This window comes from Lampetra planeri, chromosome 44 (assembly GCF_965212315.1).
Source record: "Lampetra planeri chromosome 44, kcLamPlan1.2.h2, whole genome shotgun sequence".
Taxonomy (NCBI): Eukaryota; Metazoa; Chordata; class Hyperoartia; order Petromyzontiformes; family Petromyzontidae; genus Lampetra; species Lampetra planeri.
In genome coordinates this window covers 4,567,837-4,590,824 of record NC_136150.1, presented here as the reverse complement: position 1 = coordinate 4,590,824, position 22,988 = coordinate 4,567,837, and the positions used below count along the sequence as shown (strand labels likewise).

General features: G+C 50.9%; 3 protein-coding genes across 3 annotated transcripts in view; 1 reads left to right on the top strand and 2 right to left on the bottom strand.

The window, feature by feature from the left end:
* Positions 1–1,364: 1,364 nt before the first annotated feature.
* Positions 1,365–3,168, bottom strand: UQCC6 (ubiquinol-cytochrome c reductase complex assembly factor 6). Its single transcript, XM_078614495.1, has 2 exons — positions 2,994–3,168; positions 1,365–2,213 (listed from the first exon to the last, which is right to left on the bottom strand). Exons 1-2 carry the CDS (start codon positions 3,099–3,101, stop codon positions 2,088–2,090), a joined length of 234 nt encoding a protein of 77 aa, XP_078470621.1. The 5' UTR covers positions 3,102–3,168; the 3' UTR covers positions 1,365–2,087.
* A 79-nt stretch (positions 3,169–3,247) lies between these two features.
* UQCC5 (ubiquinol-cytochrome c reductase complex assembly factor 5) lies at positions 3,248–6,065 on the bottom strand. The gene is made up of 3 exons (XM_078614494.1): positions 5,976–6,065; positions 3,650–3,826; positions 3,248–3,387 (listed from the first exon to the last, which is right to left on the bottom strand). The coding sequence occupies exons 2-3, from the start codon at positions 3,801–3,803 to the stop codon at positions 3,305–3,307; spliced, it is 237 nt and encodes a 78-aa protein (XP_078470620.1). The 5' UTR covers positions 3,804–3,826; positions 5,976–6,065; the 3' UTR covers positions 3,248–3,304.
* Positions 6,066–10,330: 4,265 nt separating this feature from the next.
* The window catches only part of LOC144732848 (protein polybromo-1-like), a 30,485-nt gene continuing 17,827 nt past the window's right edge, over positions 10,331–22,988 (top strand). Inside the window, 17 exon segments of the mRNA XM_078614473.1 lie at positions 10,331–10,378; positions 10,380–10,472; positions 11,508–11,605; positions 12,081–12,228; positions 12,973–13,329; positions 13,948–14,061; positions 14,648–14,716; positions 14,920–15,018; positions 15,344–15,432; positions 15,768–15,868; positions 16,917–17,036; positions 17,487–17,778; positions 18,355–18,496; positions 18,933–19,042; positions 19,872–20,323; positions 21,192–21,942; positions 22,677–22,897. Of these exon segments, the coding sequence (XP_078470599.1) occupies positions 10,331–10,378; positions 10,380–10,472; positions 11,508–11,605; positions 12,081–12,228; positions 12,973–13,329; positions 13,948–14,061; positions 14,648–14,716; positions 14,920–15,018; positions 15,344–15,432; positions 15,768–15,868; positions 16,917–17,036; positions 17,487–17,778; positions 18,355–18,496; positions 18,933–19,042; positions 19,872–20,323; positions 21,192–21,942; positions 22,677–22,897 (3,304 nt within the window).

The window sequence follows — 22,988 nt, the reverse complement described above, 5'->3', positions numbered from 1 at the left end:
TACAACCAGTATCAGGTGACAGCCAACGTCCTCTAAAATTGTGTTTTGCATTTCCATCTGCTGGCTGCAACATCCTTGAGGCCTTCAGCAACCTGCTGTGTACATGACAATTGCCGATCGAAGCACTATCCAGGCTCAACCCTGCTCATTTTCCGGGCTGTCTAAACCCACGTGATTGTAAATCCAACGGATCGTGTGCTAAATGTGGTGTTAAATGGCAGCTTCAGTAAACCTTATGAATAACCTATTAGCCAGACTGTGCTTTCTCTCTAATGAAAATTGTCGGTCCTCCTAAAGCATTCTCCTATCCTGATTGCTTCATTTATCTACGCCAGACGGTGGTCAACCCGTAACGGACCAAGGAGCCAAAAGTACGCATCAGTTCTGCAAAGAGCCAAGTATATTTTGGCAAATATATTGACAGCTTTCGGTACAGGATGGGAGACCGTCACTGTGATAGGACCGTTCTACATTATGCCCCTTCGATAGAGCCGGATGTGGTGGATTTGAGCCGCATGCGGCTAAGGAGACACGAGTTGGCCACCACTGCTCTATGCCATCAATTTCCCTGTCACCTCTTTGTTCACCTCCCATCTATCTCCGCAATGAATAGCTCTTTACACTGATCTGCACTTGGGTGACATGGTGAAGTGATAACATTTGTGCCGCAGGAAAAAAGTTCCAAGGTTCGACTCAGAGCACCTTTCAAATCTGGAAACCCTGGTTTAGACCATCCTACTACACTGAGAACCCAGGTTAATCAAGGGCAGTTTTATAACTGGATTTGAATCCAGGATCTGGATATGAACTTTTGCCTGTGACCTATTTGAGTAAAAATATTGGTGGCAGGGTGGTGCAGGAGTGTAATTTGACTCAGCAAAAAGTCCTTAAGTTCGACTCCCGACAAGGATGCGTTTCTGTGTGGATTTTGTACGTTCTCCCCATGTTCCGCTTGGCTTTCCTCCAGGTTATCTGGTTTCATCCCAGAGTTAAGATCAATATAATTGGCATCAGCCAAACATATCAATGCTGAAAAATTGCCTGCAAATTACTCAACTGAGATCACACAGCACCAGCAACATCACCCACTGGTGAAAAAAACTCTCCTGCAAAAAGTATGGAAGAAGTGAATATTTCTGGGGTAAACACGAGTAATTTTTATATGCCAAATCGTGTACATGTACAGCCCTTTTAAAATATAGTTAAGGTTAAAGGTCTCCTCGCACTGTGCCCAATGTCCCAAATATCTTATTTTCAGGACTCTTGAAATTGAGTCTTAAGACTCCGTGAGCCTTGTTTGGATTACCGAATGACATTCTTACACAAAGAGGAATGGAGATGAAGGCAAGAAGCTGAGACTGCTCCGGTATTTAACTTTTAATCAAGACATTATTTAAACATCGTCACAGTTGTCACTAAATCGCAGTGACAACAAAAACACAAACGTCAAAGGCGACGCAAAACCGGTACAAAACGACAAGCGTGTGTGTGCATGCATGTTGAAGTGCATCAGCTCCAGCTTCAGCACTGATCGGATGAGAGGGGGGGTAGCCAATAGAGCTGTCATGTGGGCCATCATAACAGTGGGTGCCACGGTGGTGAGATGTTAACTATCTCACCTGGTATACAGGAGGTCGTGGGTTTGATCCTGACCCTGACGCCTGTTAATTTGGAGTTTGCGCGTCTCTCTCCCTATGGTCACGTGAATTTTTCTCTGGGTCCTCCGGTTTTTCCCTCCACATTTAGAAACATGCGTTTAGAGTATTTGGCTGCTATGAATTTCCACATGATGAGCCACTACAATGAGCTGTCATTGTGGCCAGGTCGCTTCCGAAAAAGAGCTATATGGCTCAGTGGGCCTTACCTGCTAAAATAAAATAAAAAGTCTTATCGTTTTTGATTCACCATCGCGAAGGAGAGAGAACATTCTGTGCATGTGCTGTGCCTCCTGTGCGTGTTCGTGCTTGTGTGAAGCGTGTGTGTGTGTGTGTTAACACGTGCACGTGCACATGCTCGAGGTTGAGCGAGCACGTACACGTGCGCGTGCTCGAGGTTGAGCGAGTGGACGGAGTGTTGACGCGACGCCGTCACGAGGGATGGCTGCGTTGCTCCTCCGCAGCCCTGGTGCCACCGGGTGGTGTCCCCGTTGTGCCCTCGATGCCCAACAGCCGCGTCTGCAGTTGCCCCGGCGCTGGCGGAACCTCGGGGATGCTCTGTGTGGGAGGGAAGCCGCAACGGTGAACAACAGCATTGCGGTGAAACCCCTCTTTATCCCTGTTGGGGTGGCACTATCGAAATATCCTCTTACCCACTCTTGAATGGCAATTAACTCCAGATATCCACACAGATACACTACGGGTAGCAGCGTCTCTTGAGGTTCGCGATCTAGAATGTATTTCTGCACCCAACACACCACATCCACCGTACCTCCTTCGCTATGGTTGCGGCTACTTCTAGTCAAGTGCCACCTTCTCGGGTTTAACCAGAGACCCGGAAAATACTCAGTGGGATTCTTTGTTTTACTAGGTAAAGCCCAATGAGTAAAATAATAAAATAATAAAAATAAAACATAATAAAATAATTCTCACGACGTTTCGGCCACAATGCAAGCAGCCGTCCTCAGGTGAAGAATGAAACACCACCAAGCTTGGAGCGTATCCTATTTGCAGGACCAAGCTTGGTGGTGTTTCATTCTTCACCTGATGACGGCTGCTTGCATTGTGGCCGAAACGTCGTGAGAATTATTTTATTATGTTTTATTTTTATTATTTTATTATTTTCCTTCTACGTGACTTTACCGAAAGAACCAAGAAGATGAATCCCTGCAGTCACGAAAGCTTTAAATCGAAATTTAAGCCCAATGAGTAATTGAGCTCTTTTTCAGAAGCGACCTGGTTATCACAAATGATAGCTCAACCAAGTGGCTTATAACGTGAACATTTTATCCCGGAGCCGGACTCCTGAGAAAGAAAGAAAAAAAAAAGTCCACGTACCAGGTCTGGCCGGTAGTAGCGGTGAACCACCTCCGCTCCTGCCAGCATTGACAGGAGACTCGCGGTCAGCATCTTGAGATAGCGCGGCCACGTCACGCCCGCCGGCATTGTCAACAACCTCGCTCTCAAAGTCTCACACACGGCCCAGTGTGAGCTGTCAGTTCGTTGCGCCCGTAGCTTCTACGCAAGCAGCGCAAGCCGGTCTGGTGGCAGCGGCGGCAGCAGCAACAACGGCGGGAAAGGGGGGCGGAGACGGAGTGACGTGTGGGGTGGTGACCGGGTCGATCGTCTGTTCGAGAAAGGCGAGACTCTTAGTCGGAACCGCTGGACTGCGAGGTCTCGGCGAGGCGCTGCTGGTAACGGCGCTCCGACTGCTTGCGTCTGTAGACGTCGTCTGAAAGAAACAGCGCGCCGTCGCGTGCGGTTAGTCGCACACGGTGGTGAGCATGCGGTGTCAGAGGTCAACAACGGGACGCCGGCGTCAAACGAAGGGTCAAACGAAGGGTCAAACGCGTGGCATGCGAGTCTCGATTCGAGTGTAGGCGCTGTTCAGGGCTATCAGGCCGTGGATACTTGTCACGTGCAACCAACTCCAGTCTACCGGTCACCCGGAAAATATTTCAGTGAGAAATAATGAAGCCCTGCGTGGTACCCACAGAAGGTCTCTCTACCGACTCTCATGTTAATCATGATCCACTCCATGGCACCGCCAATCACGAAGAACACGGGCAGGAACCGATAGACACCCAGCCTCTTCTCTCCGGGAACTTTACTGAGAATCCTCCCGAGAGTGCTGCTGAAGAACACCATCGCCCACTCGCCCGCTGCACCCCCTGACACATGGACAGACAGACAGACATGTGGACACAGAGACACGCGGACACAGACAGAAAGACACGTAGACACAGAGAGACACAAGGACATAGAGAGACACGAGAATACAGAGAGACACGTGGACACACACATGAGACAGAGATACGGACGCAAAAAAACACACGGACAGTGAGACACGTGGACAGAGACAGAGAAACACGTGGGCACAGACACAAAGAGACACGTGGGCAGAGAGACATGTACAGACGTTGTAAGCTGGGCTTCATTTCTCACTGAATATTTTCCATCTCGCTGGTGACTTACCAGCAGCCGAAAAGGTCTCCCCCAAACCGTGTCAACCACGGGGGTTGTTTAACCATACTTCACCGCGCTGGTCAGTGCGGGGTTGTGAAGCCGGGGGAAGGGCAGCACGGGTTCGGATGTCATCCCACGCCACTGATGTGAGCCGTGACCGGGAATTGAACTTGGGTTGTTCATATTCTTAGGTTTTTTCGGTAAAGTCACGTAGGTAAAACACTAAAATTAATAAAAGTAAAATAAAATAAAAAATCACGACGTTTCGGAGGCAACACCGTCACAGCCACGACAGCTGTATCAAGTTCCACCTGAAGACGGAGGCATGTGTTGCCTCCGAAACGTCGTGATTTTTTATTTTATTTTAGTTTTATTAATTGTAATGTTTTACCTACGTGACTTTACCGAAAAACCTAAGAATATGAATCCTTGCAGTCACGAAAGCTTCAAATCTAGAATTGGGTTGTTCAGTTCGTGGCACGTGCGCCGACCACTGCGCTACCGCTCCCTACACCCTGATGCTCGCTACACCACCCCACTCATCACGCATGCGTAGTTACAGTCCACGACAGTAGAGTTGTAGTATTGTACTGTTATTAAATGTGGTCACTGGAGGGTTTTGGACAACTCCAGGTACAGTCGCGTAAAATTAGATAAACTAAAGTTGGTCCCTGTCGACCTGAGGCAACCTTCCACCAGACCCGGGCTGGGTTTTGCAGCTTTGACACATCACTCGAGGTCTTTAAAATAAAGGGCCGTCCATAAATGACGTCACGCGATTTTTGAACATTTTTGACCCCCCCCCCCCTTCGTCACACGGCGTCACAAAAAGTCAGACCCCCCCCCTCAAATATGCCGTCACAAAGCTCTGCCCCCCCCCCCCCAAAAATAAAAAATGCTTCAAATCGCTTTAAACTATTGAACTATTGTCATTGTAGTGCGTATTTAATGAGGCGCTGCACTCTGATGTTGTAGGAGAAAACAAGTCTATTTAATTAAGTAGAACGTGTTGTCTATATTTATTTAAAGTTGCGCATTTTGATGTGACGGCACATTTCTCACTCCCCCCCTCGTCACACATCGTCACAAATGTCTGACCCCCCCCTCCCCCTAGGTGCGTGACGTCATTTATGGACGGTCCCTAAGGGACTTTTACATGTTTGTGCTTACGTCCTGCGGAGTTGTATATCGTTACGAGCTTCGGGGGTAGAGTTACACGACTCACGCGTGGTACAGGTTGCATAAGGCAACGTCGTTTTGCCGCGTGCAGCGGTAAATAACGAAAACGCAACACATTTGACAACAGCGCTGCCCTAAAGATTAAAATAAGGCGACGTTTCGGGAAATGCCCCGTCTGCATCGCACGAATTGTCAAATCCCGTGGGGTTTTGTTGTTGTTGTTGCGCAGACAGCGTCCCTTCGTCAAGAAGCTCTCTCGTGAACAAGACGGTGGGGCCGTATCGGCGCGTTAATCAACAAATCACGTACGGCGCGAAAGAAGTTCAACGTACAGTACAGTAACCGTGCATGCAATAGAGCGAGATTGCTCATTTCAACGCCCACACCCGTATCGCCGCAATGTCACGTCGACGCGGCTTGTCATTATCGCCCTCCATCGCATACCACCCCGTTGCGAAAGCCTGAACGTGCAACGAAACGTCGCGAGGGCTATTTAACTTGACGTGATTTATCATTGTCCGTCTTCAAGGCCATAGCCATGGAATCAACATGGGGGGGGGGTGACCAGAAATTTATTTTATAGCAATATATTAGTGGGGACATTTTGAGCATATTTGAATGTTATAATTACGGCCTTGGTCGTCTTAAAGAGACATTCTACACCGCTGTACGCACCTCAGACACGTAGAAAACTCGACTGAAGCTGCCACCCTCGCCCGCTGCACGTGGTGTCCTTGCGTGAAGTCCTTTCCGCGTGAATCGCCGAGTCAGAATGCACCGCCGGTAATTGTCAGCCGCTTCCTCAGAGCGGCGCGCCGACGACCAAGAGGGGAAGGCGGCGGGTGGCAGAGCGATGCATGACGACTCGACCATGCACCGCTCCACCACACACCATCCCCCCGCCCCACTTTCTCTGCCGTAAAGCCTCTCCTCCTCCCCTCTCCCTCATGGCCCGGGAGCTGTCGTAAAAGCGTTGGGGGAACACCCGACGGTTTGAGACAAATAAATAATCGTGCACGAAAACATGTCGACGTTCTCGTGTTTGGTTGCGACAAGTTATCGCGCGCGCTAAGTACTCCCACAGGAGACGTAGGGAAATAAAAAAGCGTTAAATAAATTGACGTAAAGCGTCGTAAACCACACGGGCAAGAGGTTGTGGCGGGAGGAGGGGGGCTGCCGTAAAGTACACCAACGTTGGTAACGTGCATGCTCACGATGTCGTGAAAAAGTGTCGTAAAAATCAATAACACGAAAACCAACCAATCCATCGTAGACCAATTATTTGGTGTTGATTCTGCGTTGGCAGTGGCGGCACAAGCGTAAACATACCTCTATAAACAGTTGTTTTTAATGTGTACGCGATCTAACCCAAAGAAACCTGTATTATGGGTGATATTGGTCGCGAAAGCCTACGTGTTAAAATAAACATTCCTTTAAACCCCTTATCAGTGCCTACCTACCCTATTGCAGACCAATTCAGACATTATTGGTTACCCCGTGCCCTTATAAATCTCAACGTTCATCCTAAAAAAAATTAACCCGTAAAAACAAAGTTTTTAACTCTAAATCCTTTATATGCGTGGCGGCTAGAGTCCTCTCGTCCTCTGGCTTGAGATGGCTGCCACCTATGGGTCAGATGATTGCCTGCCATCATTAAGCAATTGGTAATTACATATAATTTTTTGTTCCTAAAAAGTGTAAAATTGTGGAACATTTTTTTAACGAAAATTAATTGTCACGCACAACGAGTCTGTGTGGAAAATGTCAGCTCGATTGGATCACGGGAAGTGGGTAAAAAAACGACCGAAAGATTTGCACGGTCCTAAGCAAGCAAGCAAGCACGCAAGCAAGCAAGTGAACTTAATATAAAGGATTAAAAAACCCCATCACATGGGAGAAACACAAACAAATAGACAAAACATTGTTTTGCCCGTATTGACACATTCCTGCGGAGGGAGCTGGTAGGAACGTTGGGTTGCTCGGTCAATGGCCAGGGTCAACGGCGGCGTGGTGTATTCCGCAAATATGCCCGACTGTGAGGGCGGGCACAAGCCGGCGTGAGTAGGTTAAACGTTGAGTTTTATAAGGGCACCACGGGGTGACCAGCACCTCCCCACACAGCCCCACCCCACCCACCAGGCACTCCCCACCCTCCCCTCTCCACCCAGCCTCACCCCTCCTATTTTTGGATGCACGACAGACGGACGGACACAATAATCCCCTGTGGGCTCGTGTAACCAGGAGGTTCCTACCAGTATAACGTGACATATATATATTTTAAAACAACCATAGCTTCCCCAAAAAGCCGTCGGTCGTAAAGTGTCGTGAAATATTAAATGATTGGGGGAGGAGAGGGAAGAGGAGAGGGAGGAGGGAGGGGGAGGGGAGGGGGAGGAGAGGGGGAGATGGGGAGGAGAGGGGGAGATGGGGAGGAGAGGGGGAGGGAGCGAGGGGGAGGAGAGGGGAGGGGAGGGGGCGGAGAGGGGAGGGAGAGGGGGGAGGAGAGGGGGGAGGAGAGGGGGAGAGGGGAGGGGGGCGAATTGGGAGGGGGGAAGAGGGAGTTGGGAGGGGGACTGCCGCAAAGCGTCGTAAATTAGACCAACCGCCTGCCGTAAAGCGTCGTAAAGTGCCGCAAACACCCCCGCGCACGTCCCGCTCCCATTGTCAATGCTGAGGCCCGCGCGCGTCGCGATCTCCGTCGTTCGCCTCATCCACCTTCGCCTCGCCGCGCCGCCTCTCTGCTTGCCCCCAGGGTGAGGGGCCTCGGAGCCGCCGTGTGGGCTGGGTGCGGGTTCGTTACCAGGCACGGGCTGCTGCTGCTGATCCACGTGCGGGCTGCGTGGTGATTTGTTTCGGCGTTCGTCGATTTGGCGTAAATCGCACCGCGCTCTGTGGCGCTCTTTGTGTTGTTTTGGGTGCCAGGTTTGGGGATTTGTTGGTGAGGAGGTGGTGGTGGTGGTGGTGTTTGGGGGCAGCGGTGAGAGTCACTCGAAGTCAACGACCCACCCCCCTCCCGAGTTTGATTCCAGGCTGACGGGCACCAACATCGATGGCTAAGAGTGATATCTGAATCGCTTCTAGTTCATACCTTTCTCTAAACACGCCCTGACCGGCGTGGTGAAGTATGGTCAAACACCCCCCCCCTATCCCTTGGGGAGGCCTTCATCCAGCAGTGGATTAAAGGGCTTGTGTCTCATTGGGGCTTTGTGTATGATTTGAGTTTGGGCTGTGGAGCGACGTCTGTGTGGTCCATGCTGTGGAGGAGCGGCAGTGTAACGATTCGTGAGCTGCGCTACGAACCAACAACAGTGGCGAATGTCTTGAACCGGGCATGGGACCCTCTCCGAGGTAGACTCGGCCTTAAATGGTGCGATGTGTAAACATTGCCACTGGGGAGACAAAGGTGGCTGAGCGTCGTTCTTGGACAGCCACCCCCTCGTCTGCCGTGCCAGCCTTCATAAGAAGCCACTAGAGCGATGCACTTTAATATCCTCTAGATTGAACACTAATTTATTTAGAACTGCGTTTAGTTTGTTGTCATTCCCCCGCACCCCCGATTAGCACGGTTGGCTACGTACGGTGCGAAAGAAGTTCAACATGCTTACATAAGAGATGCTCGCAAACAGCGCTTGCCCCAAAAGTCTATTATTTTTGGCTTTGTATGCATCCAAGCTGTCACAAACCGAGGACCTTAAAATCAACCAATGCATTGACATTATATCAAATAGGTTTCTAAAGATTGAACAGCTACAACTGAGGTTGCATGAAGGAAAGTCACAGAATGCAGATAAAAATAGGAGTGAGCAGAACTATTTACAATAACGCGGAGAAAAGGCACACAAAAAATAGTGAAAGTATGAAGAGGAAATGATTGAAACACTTCACAAAGAGAAAGTGTGGAATGTGGAGCAAAAAATATAATCAAAAGTCATGCAGAGCAAGTTCGCTGAAAAAATACAAAATAATTGGAGGGAGCACCGGAAAACGCAACTCGTGTATATTTAGGACAAATGTTGAAGGCGGATCGGGATTAAATTATGAGATAGAGAGGAGAGCGAGAGCAGGATAGAGTCCTTGTGGATACGGTAATTACATTTGATGAGTACACCAGGGTGCCTGAAGAAAGACGTTTTAAACCATATTGATTGGGAAAACATAATTTTAAAAACCCATAAGGATCCATAATTGAAAAGTGTTCAAAGAAGGATATTTACAGAGACAGAATTAAACTGAGAGACATAGGAACACATTGGGCTTAATGTATCGCTGAATATTTTCCAGGTAGATTTTTATCTGGAATAGGTGACACGTCACTAGCAAGATGTATACTCGATGCAGTGTGCCGTGTGTGTAAATATGTATGGGTCACTCAGCCACACAGAACTAGTAATTATGACAATGATGTTTGTCCTGACAGAAATGAGAGTGATTGGAATGATGGCACAGTAGTGATGCTTACGATGAGGATGATACTGATAATAATGATCGTGATGTTAGTGATGACGATAGTCATGAAGATAATGATGATAATGATTTTGGTAATGTTAGTGATAATGATTGTAATGATAGTGATTACAATGATGATGACAATAATATTGGGCGGCAATGATAGTAATGATGATGGCGGTGTTGATGGCAATGGTCATAGTGATGATGTCGATGATGGGAATGATGATGTCGATGACAATGATGATGTGATGATCACGATGATGTGATGATGATGGGCATAATCAACGTTTTTGGGTTTAGATGCGTTATTTATAAATGTGTCGTAACCCTCCACCACCCGACACGGCCAATCAGCAAAAAAGTGTCACGTTGACAAAAGACAAATAGTTCACTGCTTTAACCCACCGGTGCAGTGTTGAAGCGTGAAACCACAACATTTACAATTTTTGAGTACGACGTTTCGCTGGTAATTGCATCCAGCATCATCGGGCAATTCGCCAGAATGGGCATGATGATAGTAACGATGGCAGTGATGGTAGTGATGACGATGTTGCCTCATTGCACAGGGCACCACTCTCACCATGGGAGTGAAGCGACGGCGCACGGCTTCGCCTTCCAGTAGCGCCAGCGGGGGGGGACGCTGAAGAGGTCCCCCCCCCAACTGCTGCCGCCACGGTGCCCCCCCGCAAGCGGCGCCGGCCACACACGCAAGCCGTGGATCCTGTACGCACCCCCCCTCACCACCACCACCACCGCCCGGGCCCCCCCTGTCTTGGATTTTTAAATCCTTTATATTAAGTTCACTTGCTTGCTTGCTTGCGCGCTTACGACCGTGCAAATCTTTCGGTCGTTTTCTAACCCACTTCCCGTGATCCAATCGAGCTGACATTTTGCACACAGACTCGTTGTGCGTGACAATTTATTTACGTGAAAATGTTTTTCCTAAATTTTACACTTTTTAGGAAAAAATAAATTATATTTAATTACCAATTGCTTAATGGTGGCAGGTAATTATCTGACCCATAGGTGGCAGCTATCTCAAGCCAGAGGACGAGAGGACTCTAGCCGCCACGCATATAAAGGATTTATAGTGAAAAACTTTGTTTTTACGGGTACATTTTTTCCTCGTGCGATACAAAGCATACATTTGTTGGAAAACCGTTAGCGTATATGGGGTGGGTGCACCCAGGTTCCTACCTTGAGTTTTGAGTTTATTTGATTTGTTACACAGATGGTTTTTGAAAATCTAGGTTGAAAATTCGTTTATTTATAACTGCTCTTTGTGTTTAGTTTGTTGTCCTTCCCTGCACCTCCGATTAGCACGGTCGGCTATGTGTGGTGCGAAATAAGTTCAACATACATGCGTACATGTAGCCCGGCTATTTTACCAATTAGATCCGTGGTTCTGTGGGAGCACAGCAGCAACAACAAAAGACAAAACTGACTGCACCCGATAGATTTCAGTGTAATGCAGCCAGGGTGATCAACGGTTCAGCACTTACTGATTCATCCGAGTCACCTTATCAATTCTGTCGCTTTTTCCATGATAACTTCCCATGAACTTTACTTCATGATTTATTCACCTGTGCTAAGGATTCGGGTCTTCCAGACAGACTGTGTTTCATACTGGGTTCAATCATATTTACTTCCTTGTGCTTATTGTCCACCTTACCCCTACACTCCCATTCTGCTCTCGCTCCCTCGTCCTCCACGCTCTCCTTCCTTACACTCTCTATCCTCCGGTCCTTCCCTTTGCAGCTGGGCGTGTGCCATGAGTTGTACAACACTCTGCGGGACACGCGGGATGGACACGCGCGACTGCTGTGTGAATTCTTCATCCGCGTGCCCAAGCGCAGGTAAGACCATATAATTGGCAGCGCTCGCCCACGGCGCGAAGGAAGCCATTCTTCCGTAGAATGTGATGAGACAACAGCAGCTCTGCGGAGGAAGGTGTGGCTCCGTCCCTTTGAATAGCACGGTTGGCTATGTATGATGCGAAAGAAGTTTAACATACATACGTCACGGGGGTGGAGATGGCATTGACTGGTATTTTGCTTTGTTATAAGGCAGCTATTTGGTTCACGGGAATTGTGGTATCGCAAGACTTAGTGATGGCAACTATTTGGGGAGCCATTCGTCTAACAGTGGATTGTTCATGGCTGATGATGATGCTATTAATGGTGTTATAACGCAGTATTAATGGCAAGGTGGTTGAATTTAGTTTTTGTGACGAAATAGACGATGCAAATGAGATGACGTCAAGTGACACGTGATGCCGCAGGATGATTTTTTCACGTCATGACAGCATCACTTTGGAATGCTTCTTCCCAGGAACCTCCCCGACTACTATGACGTAGTGTCTCAGCCCATGGATCTGCTGAAGATTCAGCAGAAGTTGAAGACGGAGGAGTACAACAGTGTGGACCAGCTTACCACCGACATCCAGCTCATGGTCAACAACACCAAGGCCTATTACAAGGTACGTGCCGATCGCTCGCACAGTTGCCTTTTCAATGTTCTCCAACTAAGCATCTCTGTCTGTCTTGTCAGTAAGAAAGAAGGACTACAAAGTAAAATAAACAAAACTTTAAAATAAAGTTACCTTGCTATGAGAGACTGACCGTACAGAAACTGCCCAATTGCCCAAAACTTGGAGACAAAAAAGCGGCGCTAATAGTTTACACGTTGACTGTTAAGGCGATGACGTCATTACAACTAACGTCACCTCATCGCGTGGCTCAGAATGTAACGTTATTGAATCCCTCTGGGGACGAACGCATGTTGGAAAACGTTTACGAATTCGTTCTTGTGCACGCGCGCGATTCTTCCTTGCTCGCTTGTATTTTTGATAATTGGTTTTTTACCCTTTTATCTGGCAACATAACTGACACCTTTTTTACAAGGAATCATGTTTGCATAGACCACAATACCTGCAGTCATAATGCAAACAAAAAACATAACTCTGATAATGTATGCACTGTCCTTGAAGTTGATTGGTCCACACCCGAGACAGCTTTCCTTAGAGCCTAGTCTCACATGGGTTGGACCAGATGATGCCAAAAGGCATTATGACTGCAGGTATTGTGGTCTATGCAAACATGACTCCTTGTAAAAAAAAAGGTGTCAGTTATGTTGCCAAATAAAAGGGTAAAAAAACAATTATCATATTTTTTACTGGCAAATGAGGTTCCAAACTTGTATTTTTGTTTTCCGTTTCCGCCAGGAGGGCACGGTGGAACACCGCGACGCGTGTCGCCTCTGGGAGCTCTACGTCTCCAAGCGCAACGAGCTCATCCACCCGCCCTTGGACGTCGCCACCGCCACCAGTGCCGCCGCCGCTTCCGCCGCCGCTGTCGCAGCTGCGACGACCGCCAAAGAGGAGGAGGCGGAGGAGGAGGAGGAAGTGGACGAAGCGGAGGAGGAGGAGGAAGAGGAGGAAGCGGGGGAGGAAGAGGAAGAGGAGGAGGAAGAAGCGGAAGCGGAGGCCGAGCCTGAGGCTAAGACGGAGGATCCTGAGCAGGAGCAGGGTCAGGAGAGCGGAGCGGGCACCACGGAGGACGACGAGATGCCTGGGAAGCCGGTAGGCACCTTCGCCCCTTCGCGGCGGTCTCACGGCCGTGTGCGCGAGGGGTCTCAATGCATGACGAGATGCAAGAGCTTTTCTGATTGATTGTGTGCGTGTGGACGTGCTTGTGCGGGTTCGTATGTGGGGACTGGCCTCCCACCCCCTCGTGTGCCGTGTCAGCCTTCATAGCTGCTGCTACTCGCGAACAACAATTTCCCCAACCGTCTGTTAAAGGCTATATGGGGGATCCTTGTGTCGGTTCCTATGTGTGTTGAGCAGGAGTATCGTGCATATGTGCAGGGAGCAGTAGTGTGGTGGTTAGCGCACTTCACAACGAACCTGTTGACCTGAGTTACGATTCCCACTCACTGCCAAGACCGGTGATGAATATCTGAAACTGCTCTGGGCCTCTGCTAGGTCGACTCTGCCTCAAATGAGCACCTGTGTGAATTGTAAAATTCACCATTGGGTAGACAAAGAGAATCAAGTGTAGTGCTGGCCACCCACTTCCTTCCATGCCGTGCCCGCTTTCACATGTGCTCGCTAGCATCACTTACCCCAGGAGTATGTTAAGGCTATACGAGTGATCTTTGTTGCGTGTATATCTATGCTTACGTGTACATGCATTCACAGCGTGTGCGGGGCCTGAAGGAGCACCTGGAACAGCTGTTTGAGACAGTGGCGACGTACAGCGACCCATCTGGACGCCTCATCAGCGAGCTCTTTCAGAAGCTTCCGTCACGCACGGTCAGCACTGCTTCCTTTTCACAGTAGCGAGGCCGCCTCAGTTGAGCCCGAGCCCTAGCAAGAGTGATCTTAGTCTCATCCCTCACTCAAACCCTAGCTCACTCATCCCAACACTAACTAAAGCCTAGCTTAGCCCTACTCCTAACCCTGACTCTAACCCTTCCTGTCTTGAGCCCTTCACCTCGTGCTCACTATAACAATAGATTTAGCCCTCACTTTACTCAGACTCCTGATGTACAATTAATGTTGAGCTTATTTCGCGCCGTACGGAGCCAACCGTGCTAATCGGGGGCACAGCGGAAGGACGACAAACTAAACGAAAACATTATTTCTAAAGATATTCGTTTTCAATCTAGATTTGAAAAGTACGTAGCTCCAGTAACGCTCGAGCCTGACGCACAGTAAGCCTAACTTCTAGCCCCATTCAATCCCCTACCTACAACGGGTGCCTGCCCAGCGTGGGTGAAGTATTTATCGAACCACTCGCGGCATGGGGAGGCCCTCGTCTGGCAGGTGGATGATTGTTTTACGTGCGGATCCGTGTCGCATGCGTCCAACATTGAATAACCTCTCATTTTCCTTCCAGCACTACCCCGACTACTATGACGTCATCAAGGATCCCATCGACCTGAAGACGATCGCTCAGAGGATCCAGGTGAGTTAATCTTGGGCATTGTATGTTGAAATTCTTTCGCAGCGTACATAGCCAACCGTGCATTAATGGTGAGCGCAAGTTCAAGGTGTTCGCAAGTCAACAAACAAACAGTTCTTATAAGGTACGTGTGCAATACGCCCTAATAGGTGCTCGCTAACAGCACTTGGCTACATGGGAGATCTTTGTCTTTGATTGCCCAGCAGACCGGCTTCTACAAGAGCATAACGGAGATGGCTCGCGACGTGGAGACTCTGGTGAAGAACGCACGCAACTACAACGAGCCGGGATCTCAGGTCTTCAAGGTGAGACCTGCCAACATCTGCGTGCCAGCGTCTGTTCACCACCCTTCAGGCCATCATCCGCTTGCAGTCACCTGCTTGCCATCTCCCGCTGCCCCTCACCTGCTCACCCCCACCTGGTGGATAGTGGGATCTCGAACCAACAGCGGTTTATTAACAGAGCCATCTGTCGGCCATAGTTTAGAACATTTGCCCGGCTTCACCCGGGAACGTTAAGCGTTCATCGAGGGGCAGTGCACGGTGGGGTTACCCGCACGCCGCGCGACCACGAACGTCGTTCTCGCCGTCATCCGCGAGAGACGCTTCTGTCGTCGTTTTGTGACGGCAGGATGCGCACACGATCAAGAAGATCTTCAACCAGAAGAAGACGGAACTGGAGCACTCGCTGGAGCCCGTGAAGACCAGCCTCAGGATAAGGTGGGCGAGCGTGGTGTGCACCGGTGCCGCGGCTGGTGGGGATATTTAGGAGTGCAGTGATTGTGTGCGTGCGCGAGTGAGCGAGTGGGCGCGTATGCGGGAAGCGGTAGCGTTGCAGTTATCACAATGTGCTACGAACCTGCCAGTCTCATGGGCAACACCGGTGGTGACTCTGAGCTGTTCCTGGGCGTGGTGCTGGAAACATCACTCCCTGATATACGTGCGCCATGCCGCCCTTCATAGGTGCTCGCTAACAGCACTTGCCCCAATAGTCCAGTAAGGATATACGGGGGATCTTTGTCTTTTGTACGCCCGTGGATTCGTCGATGTGGCAGGAACCGGCGCTCGGCACAGGGCGACCGCCTGTCGGCCATCACCATGACGCTGCAGTACGGCTCCGAGAGCGAAGACGAGGAGCAGCAGCAACCGCCAAACGGTTCGGTCGTTCATTCATTCATTCATTTTTAACGAGAACTAAGATTGAAAGCGTGAATGCATTCACTCTGTCCGCTTCTCTGGCTGTCGGTAATGGGGATAGGGAGGCCCGATAACTTTAGTAACGATGGGCCAATATTAATAAAAAAAAAATGTTTAAAGTTGTGTTGCTCTTAGGAACTTACCCGAAAGGAAACCGGCCAACTTGATCAAGTTTAGAGTATTTGGATGTGATACATTTCCACATGATAAGCCACTTCATTGATCTATCATTTGTGGCCAGGTTTCTTCTGAAAAATAGCTGTATAGTTCAGTGGGCTTTACCTGGTAAAATAAAAAAAATTGTTTAGTTCAATAGTTTAGTTTAATGGGGTCGCACAAAAAAACCAGAACAACAAAATATCTGGGTTGCTGGTCAACGTGATGACATCGTAACGTGTGCCGTCGCGAGATGACGTCATGCCATATGCACACCGTGTGACGTCACGTTTGTCGCGCATCGGTCCCAAATTGAATTATTGCTCATTCATTCGTTGTTTCTTTTGGGGTTCAATCATCGTGACGGTATAATGCCAATCTGTAACGATAACAACCCTCCACTCCCTGACAGAGCCAATCCAATCAAGTTGTCACGCCATGCGCAAAAGTCCCAATTGATTTGGTTTTTCAACAGATCTGGAAGAGGAGGAAATATTGAAAATCAAGCAATATTTTTGACATTTTTTTATTCGACGTTTTGCTGGAGGTTGCATTCCTCATCGTAAGGTGTGGTTGAGGGTTACGTAAAAAATTGGCTTTACTTCTACGCGACCGAACAGAATAGAAACCGATTACAAATCATTGTGTCGGTCGTGAAATCCTGCGTATACAATTATCGCTGATTAAACGCATCGGAGGACAAACGTCTGTTGGAAAGTGTTGCACGCAGATGCCGTTGCGTGTGCACGATTTGTTGTCTCCGATGCGTATATTTAACAAATGTACTTCTACAGCCTTGCCGTGGTGCGTGGATCTTGCGGTAATTCACAACGCGCTGTGGCTTTTTATAGAGAGTCTCAACGCCACCGTCCGACGGTCGAGACTACCGGCGGACTGGCAGCCAAAGGAGGGAACGCGCCCCAGAGGACGTCCGCCGCGGAGACGGAGCGATGAGATCAGCTCGTGCGCAGGTACTGCATGGACTTGTGCATTGTGACACTATGCAAGTTGGTGATGGCTTGGTTGGGGGGGTGGGGGGATTAGGAGTCTTTTATCCAGCAGTGGATAGATGATGGTCACGGCGAATGGTCAATACGCCACCCTCCCACACGCCAAACGCGTTCGAGGGTCCCAGGACAGGTTCACAAATATTGCAAAGGTGCATATTTGTGAACCTATCCTGGCACAAGCATCATCTTGTTGATGTTAATCCTATTATTCTCATGAATTTATTATTATTAGGCTTTTGTTTACCTCAGATATTCTCACTTAGTCTGAAGACTATTTTCAGGAGGGTCTTGGCAAGTCAGAACGGCGCGAACGCCGAATCTACGAATAATTTGATTGCTTTAATTTGTCCGCCGCGAGAACGCCCGGCGGATACCAAAACGTACTCGCGATTCGATTTGTTTCCCACCAAGGCGACGACAGCATGCAGTACGAGGACGCGCCGAACTCCGACGAGGATGACGACGCCGACGGCGGCGGCAGCAGCGTCGGCGGCGCCGCCGGGGGGGGCACGGCCGCCGTGAGTCCCGGCGGGAGCTCCGAGTCCGGCGGGAGCCTCCTGCAGCGGCTGCTCGACTCGGTGCAGAACGCGCGCGGCGCCCAGGGTCAGCTGCTCGCCGACCCCTTCCTGCGGCTGCCCTCCCGCAAGGAGTACCCCGAGTACTACGTGCTCATCAAGCAGCCCATCGCGCTGCTGCACATCAGGTGGGCATGTGTGGGTGGTGGATGGGCGGTCTGGCTGCAGGGTGCTCTTGCTAGAGGGTGGCAAGGCTGAAGAGTGGCATGGCTGCAGGCTGGAGGCTGCAGGGTGGCATGGCTGGAAGGGTGGTCTGGCTGGAGGGGTGGTATGGCTGCCTGGTGGCATGGCTGGAGGAATGTACAGGCAGGGGTTTTGCTTAAGTTTTGCGGTCACAAAATGCTGACTGCACCTGACGCATGCTTTTAATTCATGCTTTCGATTCAAGTGTGGGAGAGTGCGTGGAGGGGGAGTTTCTTGAGGATGATGGGTAGAGGTAGGAGAGTACATGGAGGGGAGTAGAGTGGCACGAGAGGGTAGAGGTAGGCAGGAGGCAGAGGAGCTTGAAGAATGCGAGTGCAGTCTTGAATGAAGACAATAAATAATGGGTTCTTAAATCAAATCGCGAACACTAATGCAAACAATTCATAGTTTCCAGAATCGATGGAATCACTGTCCCGTGTCTGGAGAGTCCCGTGTCTGCTGCTGCTGCCCCCGCCGCCGCTTCTTGATGTCGTGTCTCTCGTGCTTGTCGGCGGTGGCAGGAGCAAGCTGCGCGCAGGCGAGTACACGAGCGCCGACCAGCTGGAGTCCGATCTCACGCTCATGTTCGAAAACGCCAAGCGCTTCAACATGCCGACGTCCTCCATCTACAAGCGCGCGGTCAAGCTCCAGCACCTGCTGCAGGTCGGCCCCGCTGCCACACGCTCCTCCGAAGCTTTCCTGGCCGCACCCCGCCTGCTGCTGCCCTTTTTTTCTGTCTCTTCTGTCTGTCTGATGTCTCCCCACTGTCTGTCTACTCCATCACCACTCCTCTGTCTCCATGGTGATTTGCGTAGTGTTTTAAGTTAAATTGTGTTGTGGTCAAAGGTGGTTTGTTTCACCATAGATGGTAGTGGTGGTATATATCATCGTCATGGCTGAGGCGGTGGTTTGTGTGGTGTTCAAAGGTGGTTTTGTATGATTGTGGTGGTGGTGTGGGTAGTGGAATATATCACCATTGTTGACACGGTGGTTTGTGGAGTAGTGATTGAAGGTGGTTTTTGTGGGGTGGTGGTGGTGGTGGTTTATATCACTGTGGTGGTTGACGCGGTGGTCTGTGACTTTGACGTGTGCGGCGCAGATTAAGAAGCGCTTGCTGTTGCGCTCTGCGGACATTTCGCGGGACTTGGGCGACGACCCGGAGAGCAGCACGGCCTCCACGCCCGACACTGCCAGCGGCAAGCGCAAGAGGTGGCGCCCAACCCCCGCACACCCGCACGCACGCACACCCGCACGCGCACTCCCATTCCGCGCACGGTGATGGCCTTGGCTGGTGCGGAGCTGGTTTGATGCAGGCACCGTTGTGCCCGTGGTCCTGTACCATGGAGGCCATAGTTAGACCTCCACAATCGCTTCTCGACCCAGACTGCACTCTTGGCTTCGTAAAGAAACAGTGGGCATATTTGTTTTACCGAGAGAGAAGGGGTTAATCATTGGTTTAAATCACTTCCCTCTTTTTCCACTGTACAACCGAGCCATGCCGGGGCCGTGCCGAGCCAAGCCTGACGCAGATCACGAGGCGCCAGGTTGTTTTTCCACTGCCGCACCTAAGCAGTGACGTGCACGATTGCAATCTCCAGTTAGTTAAACCTCTTAATCAACTTTTTGTCCTGGCTCTCTGCATGCTTGCTCTCTTGCTGAGAGCGAAGGGGGTCGGACATCAGCTATACTACAAGGCTGATTGCTTCACCTCTCCATGTATATATACATTTATTATTTGTGGACTTATGACCACTTGCAGGTCGATGCTGCTTCCACCTTGTGCCGCATAGGGACAGCTGCCATGAGGTATCCTTTTGGCTAGACCGCAACAGGGCCATTGGAATGGTCGAGATGAGGTGTGACCCAAGTGCAATTTGAGTTTGCCGAATATTTTAAACAAGCGCCCTCTCGTGGACATGTGTGAAAAAGAGCTTTATAGTGCATTTGATTCCGCCAGTAAAAATATTCTGATTCTGAATAAATGTAAAATCCTTAAACCCCGTCGCTCGCTCGCTCGCCCGTATGTTCCGGCTCGCAGGATAATCAGCCGCATCCTGCTCACGGGCTCCTCAGGCAAGAAAGTGTACAAGACGCACAAGCGGCGAGACGCCGACTCGGCGCTGAAGCGTCGGCTGCGGGCCCTGTACGCGGCCGCGGTGGAGGCGCGCGACCCCGCGTCGGGGCGCCGCCTCGTCGACCTGTTCATGGTGCGGCCGTCGCGCAAGGACTACCCCGACTACTACAAGATCATCCTGGAGCCCATCGACATGCGCAACATCGAGCAGAACATCCGCGCCGACAAGTACACCAGCCAGGAGGCGCTCATGGATGACTTCCAGCTCATGTTCCGCAACGCGCGGCACTACAACGAGGAGGGGTCGCAGGTGTACAACGACGCCGTGACGCTGGAGGGGCTGATCCGTGAGAAGCTCAAGGAGATGGGGCCCCTGACGGAGGAGGATGAGTCCCCCTCGCCCAAGCTCAAGCTCGGTGAGGATTCCAGTCCCCGCGTCGCCCTCGCTAGCACGCGCGAGCCACGGGGGGGCTCAGCTCATACCAGTCCCACACAACAACAACACAGCAGCAGCCGCCGTTCAACACTGTAGCGCTTGTACCAGGCTAGGGGCACTTTGAGGCCACTTGCAGTGTCAAAATCTCGCTGACGAGAAGTCATGGGACAGACTGACTGAGATGGCTGGCAGATGTGCCACCTGTGCTGTCTACTGTGCCACCTTGCTGTGTTTTAGCCGCCCGGCGCTCCACTATTGTTAAGGTGGCAAGATGTTAACTACCTCGCCTATTCATGGGTTCGATTCCTATCCTAATGCCTGTATATTTTGAGTTTGCATGTTCTTCTTGTGGTGGTGTGGATTTTTGTCTAGGTCCTCCAGTTTTTCCATCCACATTTATAAACATGCATTTACAGATTTTGGAATGCTATAGATTTGCACGTGATAAGCCACGTAGTTGAGCTATCATTTGTGGCCAGGTCACTTCTAAAAAGAGTGATATAGCTCAGTGGGCTTTACCTGGTAAAATAAAAATAGTTTAAATTGTTTAGTTTGAATTAGAAACGTGGTGTTGTGAAGCAGTACAAACTATTCCTTTCTTGTCATGCGCTAAATCTTCAAATTGACCCGGGCCTCCGGATTCGTAACGCAGCGCGCTCAAACCCTACACCACCGCTTCTCACACGCAACGACAAAGATCCATATACATTCATATGATCCGCCTGCATAATGATTTTTGTCTTCCCGCACTTTCCCCTATCACGCCTTGGCTCTCCGCACTCACCCCATGAACTCGCTGCCACCATTCCTCGGACCCCCACGCGCCTCCCACCCCCCCCCCCACGCAGGCCGCAAGAGCGGGCTGTCTCCGAAGAAGATCCGAAGCCTGACGCCTCTGCAGCAGAAGCTGAGCGACCTGTACGAGGCCGTGCGCAGCCACACGGACCGCCGCGGGCGCAAGCTGTGCACCATCTTCCTGCGGCTGCCGTCGCGCTCCGAGCTGCCCGACTACTACGTGACCATCAAGAAGCCCGTGGACATGGAGAAGATGCGCGCCCACATGGTGGCGGGCAAGTACCAGGACGTGGAGTCACTCGTGGAGGACTTCACGCTCATGTTCAACAACGCGTGCACCTACAACGACCCGGACTCGCTCATCTACAAGGACGCGCTGGTGCTGCATCGCGTGCTCCTCCGCGCCAGGCGCCAGCTGTGCGACAACGAAGACGACGAGATCGACGCGATAACCGGGGGCGGCGGCGGCGGCGGCGCGCCCAAGGTGGGCCTGCTCGTGCGCGAGCTCATTAACAACCTCTTCGTGTCGGTCCTGAGCCACCAGGACGAGGAGGGGCGCTGCTACAGCGACTCACTCGCCGACGTGGTGTCCTGCCCGCTGGCCGTCGAAGCCGGCGCCGAACTTCCCGCCACCGCCGCCACCATCACCCCCGTGGTGGTGGCGCCGGTGGCCGCCGAGACCCAGGACCGGCTGCTGACATTCGAGACGATCCGGAGGAACATCGAGAGGGGGCGCTACCGTCGTTTGGACGTGTTCCAGGAGCACATGTTCGAAGTGCTGGACAGAGCGCGCAAGATGAACCGGTGAGAGGCGGTTGCGTTAGCAGAGCTAATGTTCTGCTCATGGTTGCGTGGATTTTTCTCCGGGACTTCCGCTTTTTCCCCGCCACTTTTAGAAACATTTGTTTAGAGTATTTTGCTGCTATAACTTTCCACATGATACGCCACTTTGATGAGTTATAATTTGTGGGCAAGTTGCTCCCGAAAAAGAGCTATATAGCTCAGTGGGCCTTATCTGGTAAAATAAAATATAGTTTAGTTTGAGGGGATGGTGTGGCTCGTGCCACGCTCGGCTGCCTTTATCTCCCCAGTGGCGGTGTTTACACATCGCACCATCTACTCTTTTGAGGCTGAGACGACCTAGAGGAGGCCCAGAACCGGATCAAATAATCGTCGCTAGTGTTTGACCGTGAGCGGGAATCGAACTCTGGTGGCCGTGTTCGTAGCGATGTTGTTGAAGTTGTTGAGCCAACTGGCCAGAGTTTGGCAAAACTTCGCCCAGTTTTCACCCAGACAAATGGGGAGCAGCACAGACTTTCTGTGCTGCTCCGCAGTTCAGAGTCACAGTTAAGAGACAAACAACATATATACGATTACGAGCAGTGGTTAGCATCGCATTAGTATCGCGCTAACCACTACGCTACCGCTCCCCACGCAGTTAGCGAGCACGCGTACACACACCCGCGCACATCATGCAGAGCCGTGTGGCGTTGCCAGACCGCCGCGTGCATCGTCGCTCTCTCCCTCGCCCGGGACAGCACGGACTCGGAGATCTACGAGGACGCCGTGGAGCTGCAGCAGTTCTTCATCAAGATCCGCGATGAGCTGTGCAAGAACGGAGAGATGCTGCTGTCGCCGGCGCTCAGCTACACGGCCAAGCACCTTCAGCACGACCTGGAGAAGGAGCGCAAGGAGAAGGTTCCCGCCGAGGCAGCGGAAGATCGCGTCAAGCGCGACGAGGACGGCAAGGACCCGTCCGGTGAGTCCCCAGTCTTCTCCCGGCACCCCCCAGTCCCCCCCTCGTGTCTTCGCTCAGCCCGCTCGGTCTTCTTCAAAGATTTCTCTAAAAA

Coding starts and splice junctions, on each gene's coding strand:
- UQCC5 (XM_078614494.1), bottom strand. CDS start 3,803: ATGGTGTTCTTCAGCAGCACTCTCGGGAGGATTCTCAGTAAAGTTCCC. Junction 3,388..3,649: donor AGTCGGTAGAGAGACCTTCT/GTGGGTACCACG, acceptor TGTTTCTTTCAG/ACGACGTCTACAGACGCAAG.
- UQCC6 (XM_078614495.1), bottom strand. CDS start 3,101: ATGCCGGCGGGCGTGACGTGGCCGCGCTATCTCAAGATGCTGACCGCG. Junction 2,214..2,993: donor GCTACTACCGGCCAGACCTG/GTACGTGGACTT, acceptor CCTCCCACACAG/AGCATCCCCGAGGTTCCGCC.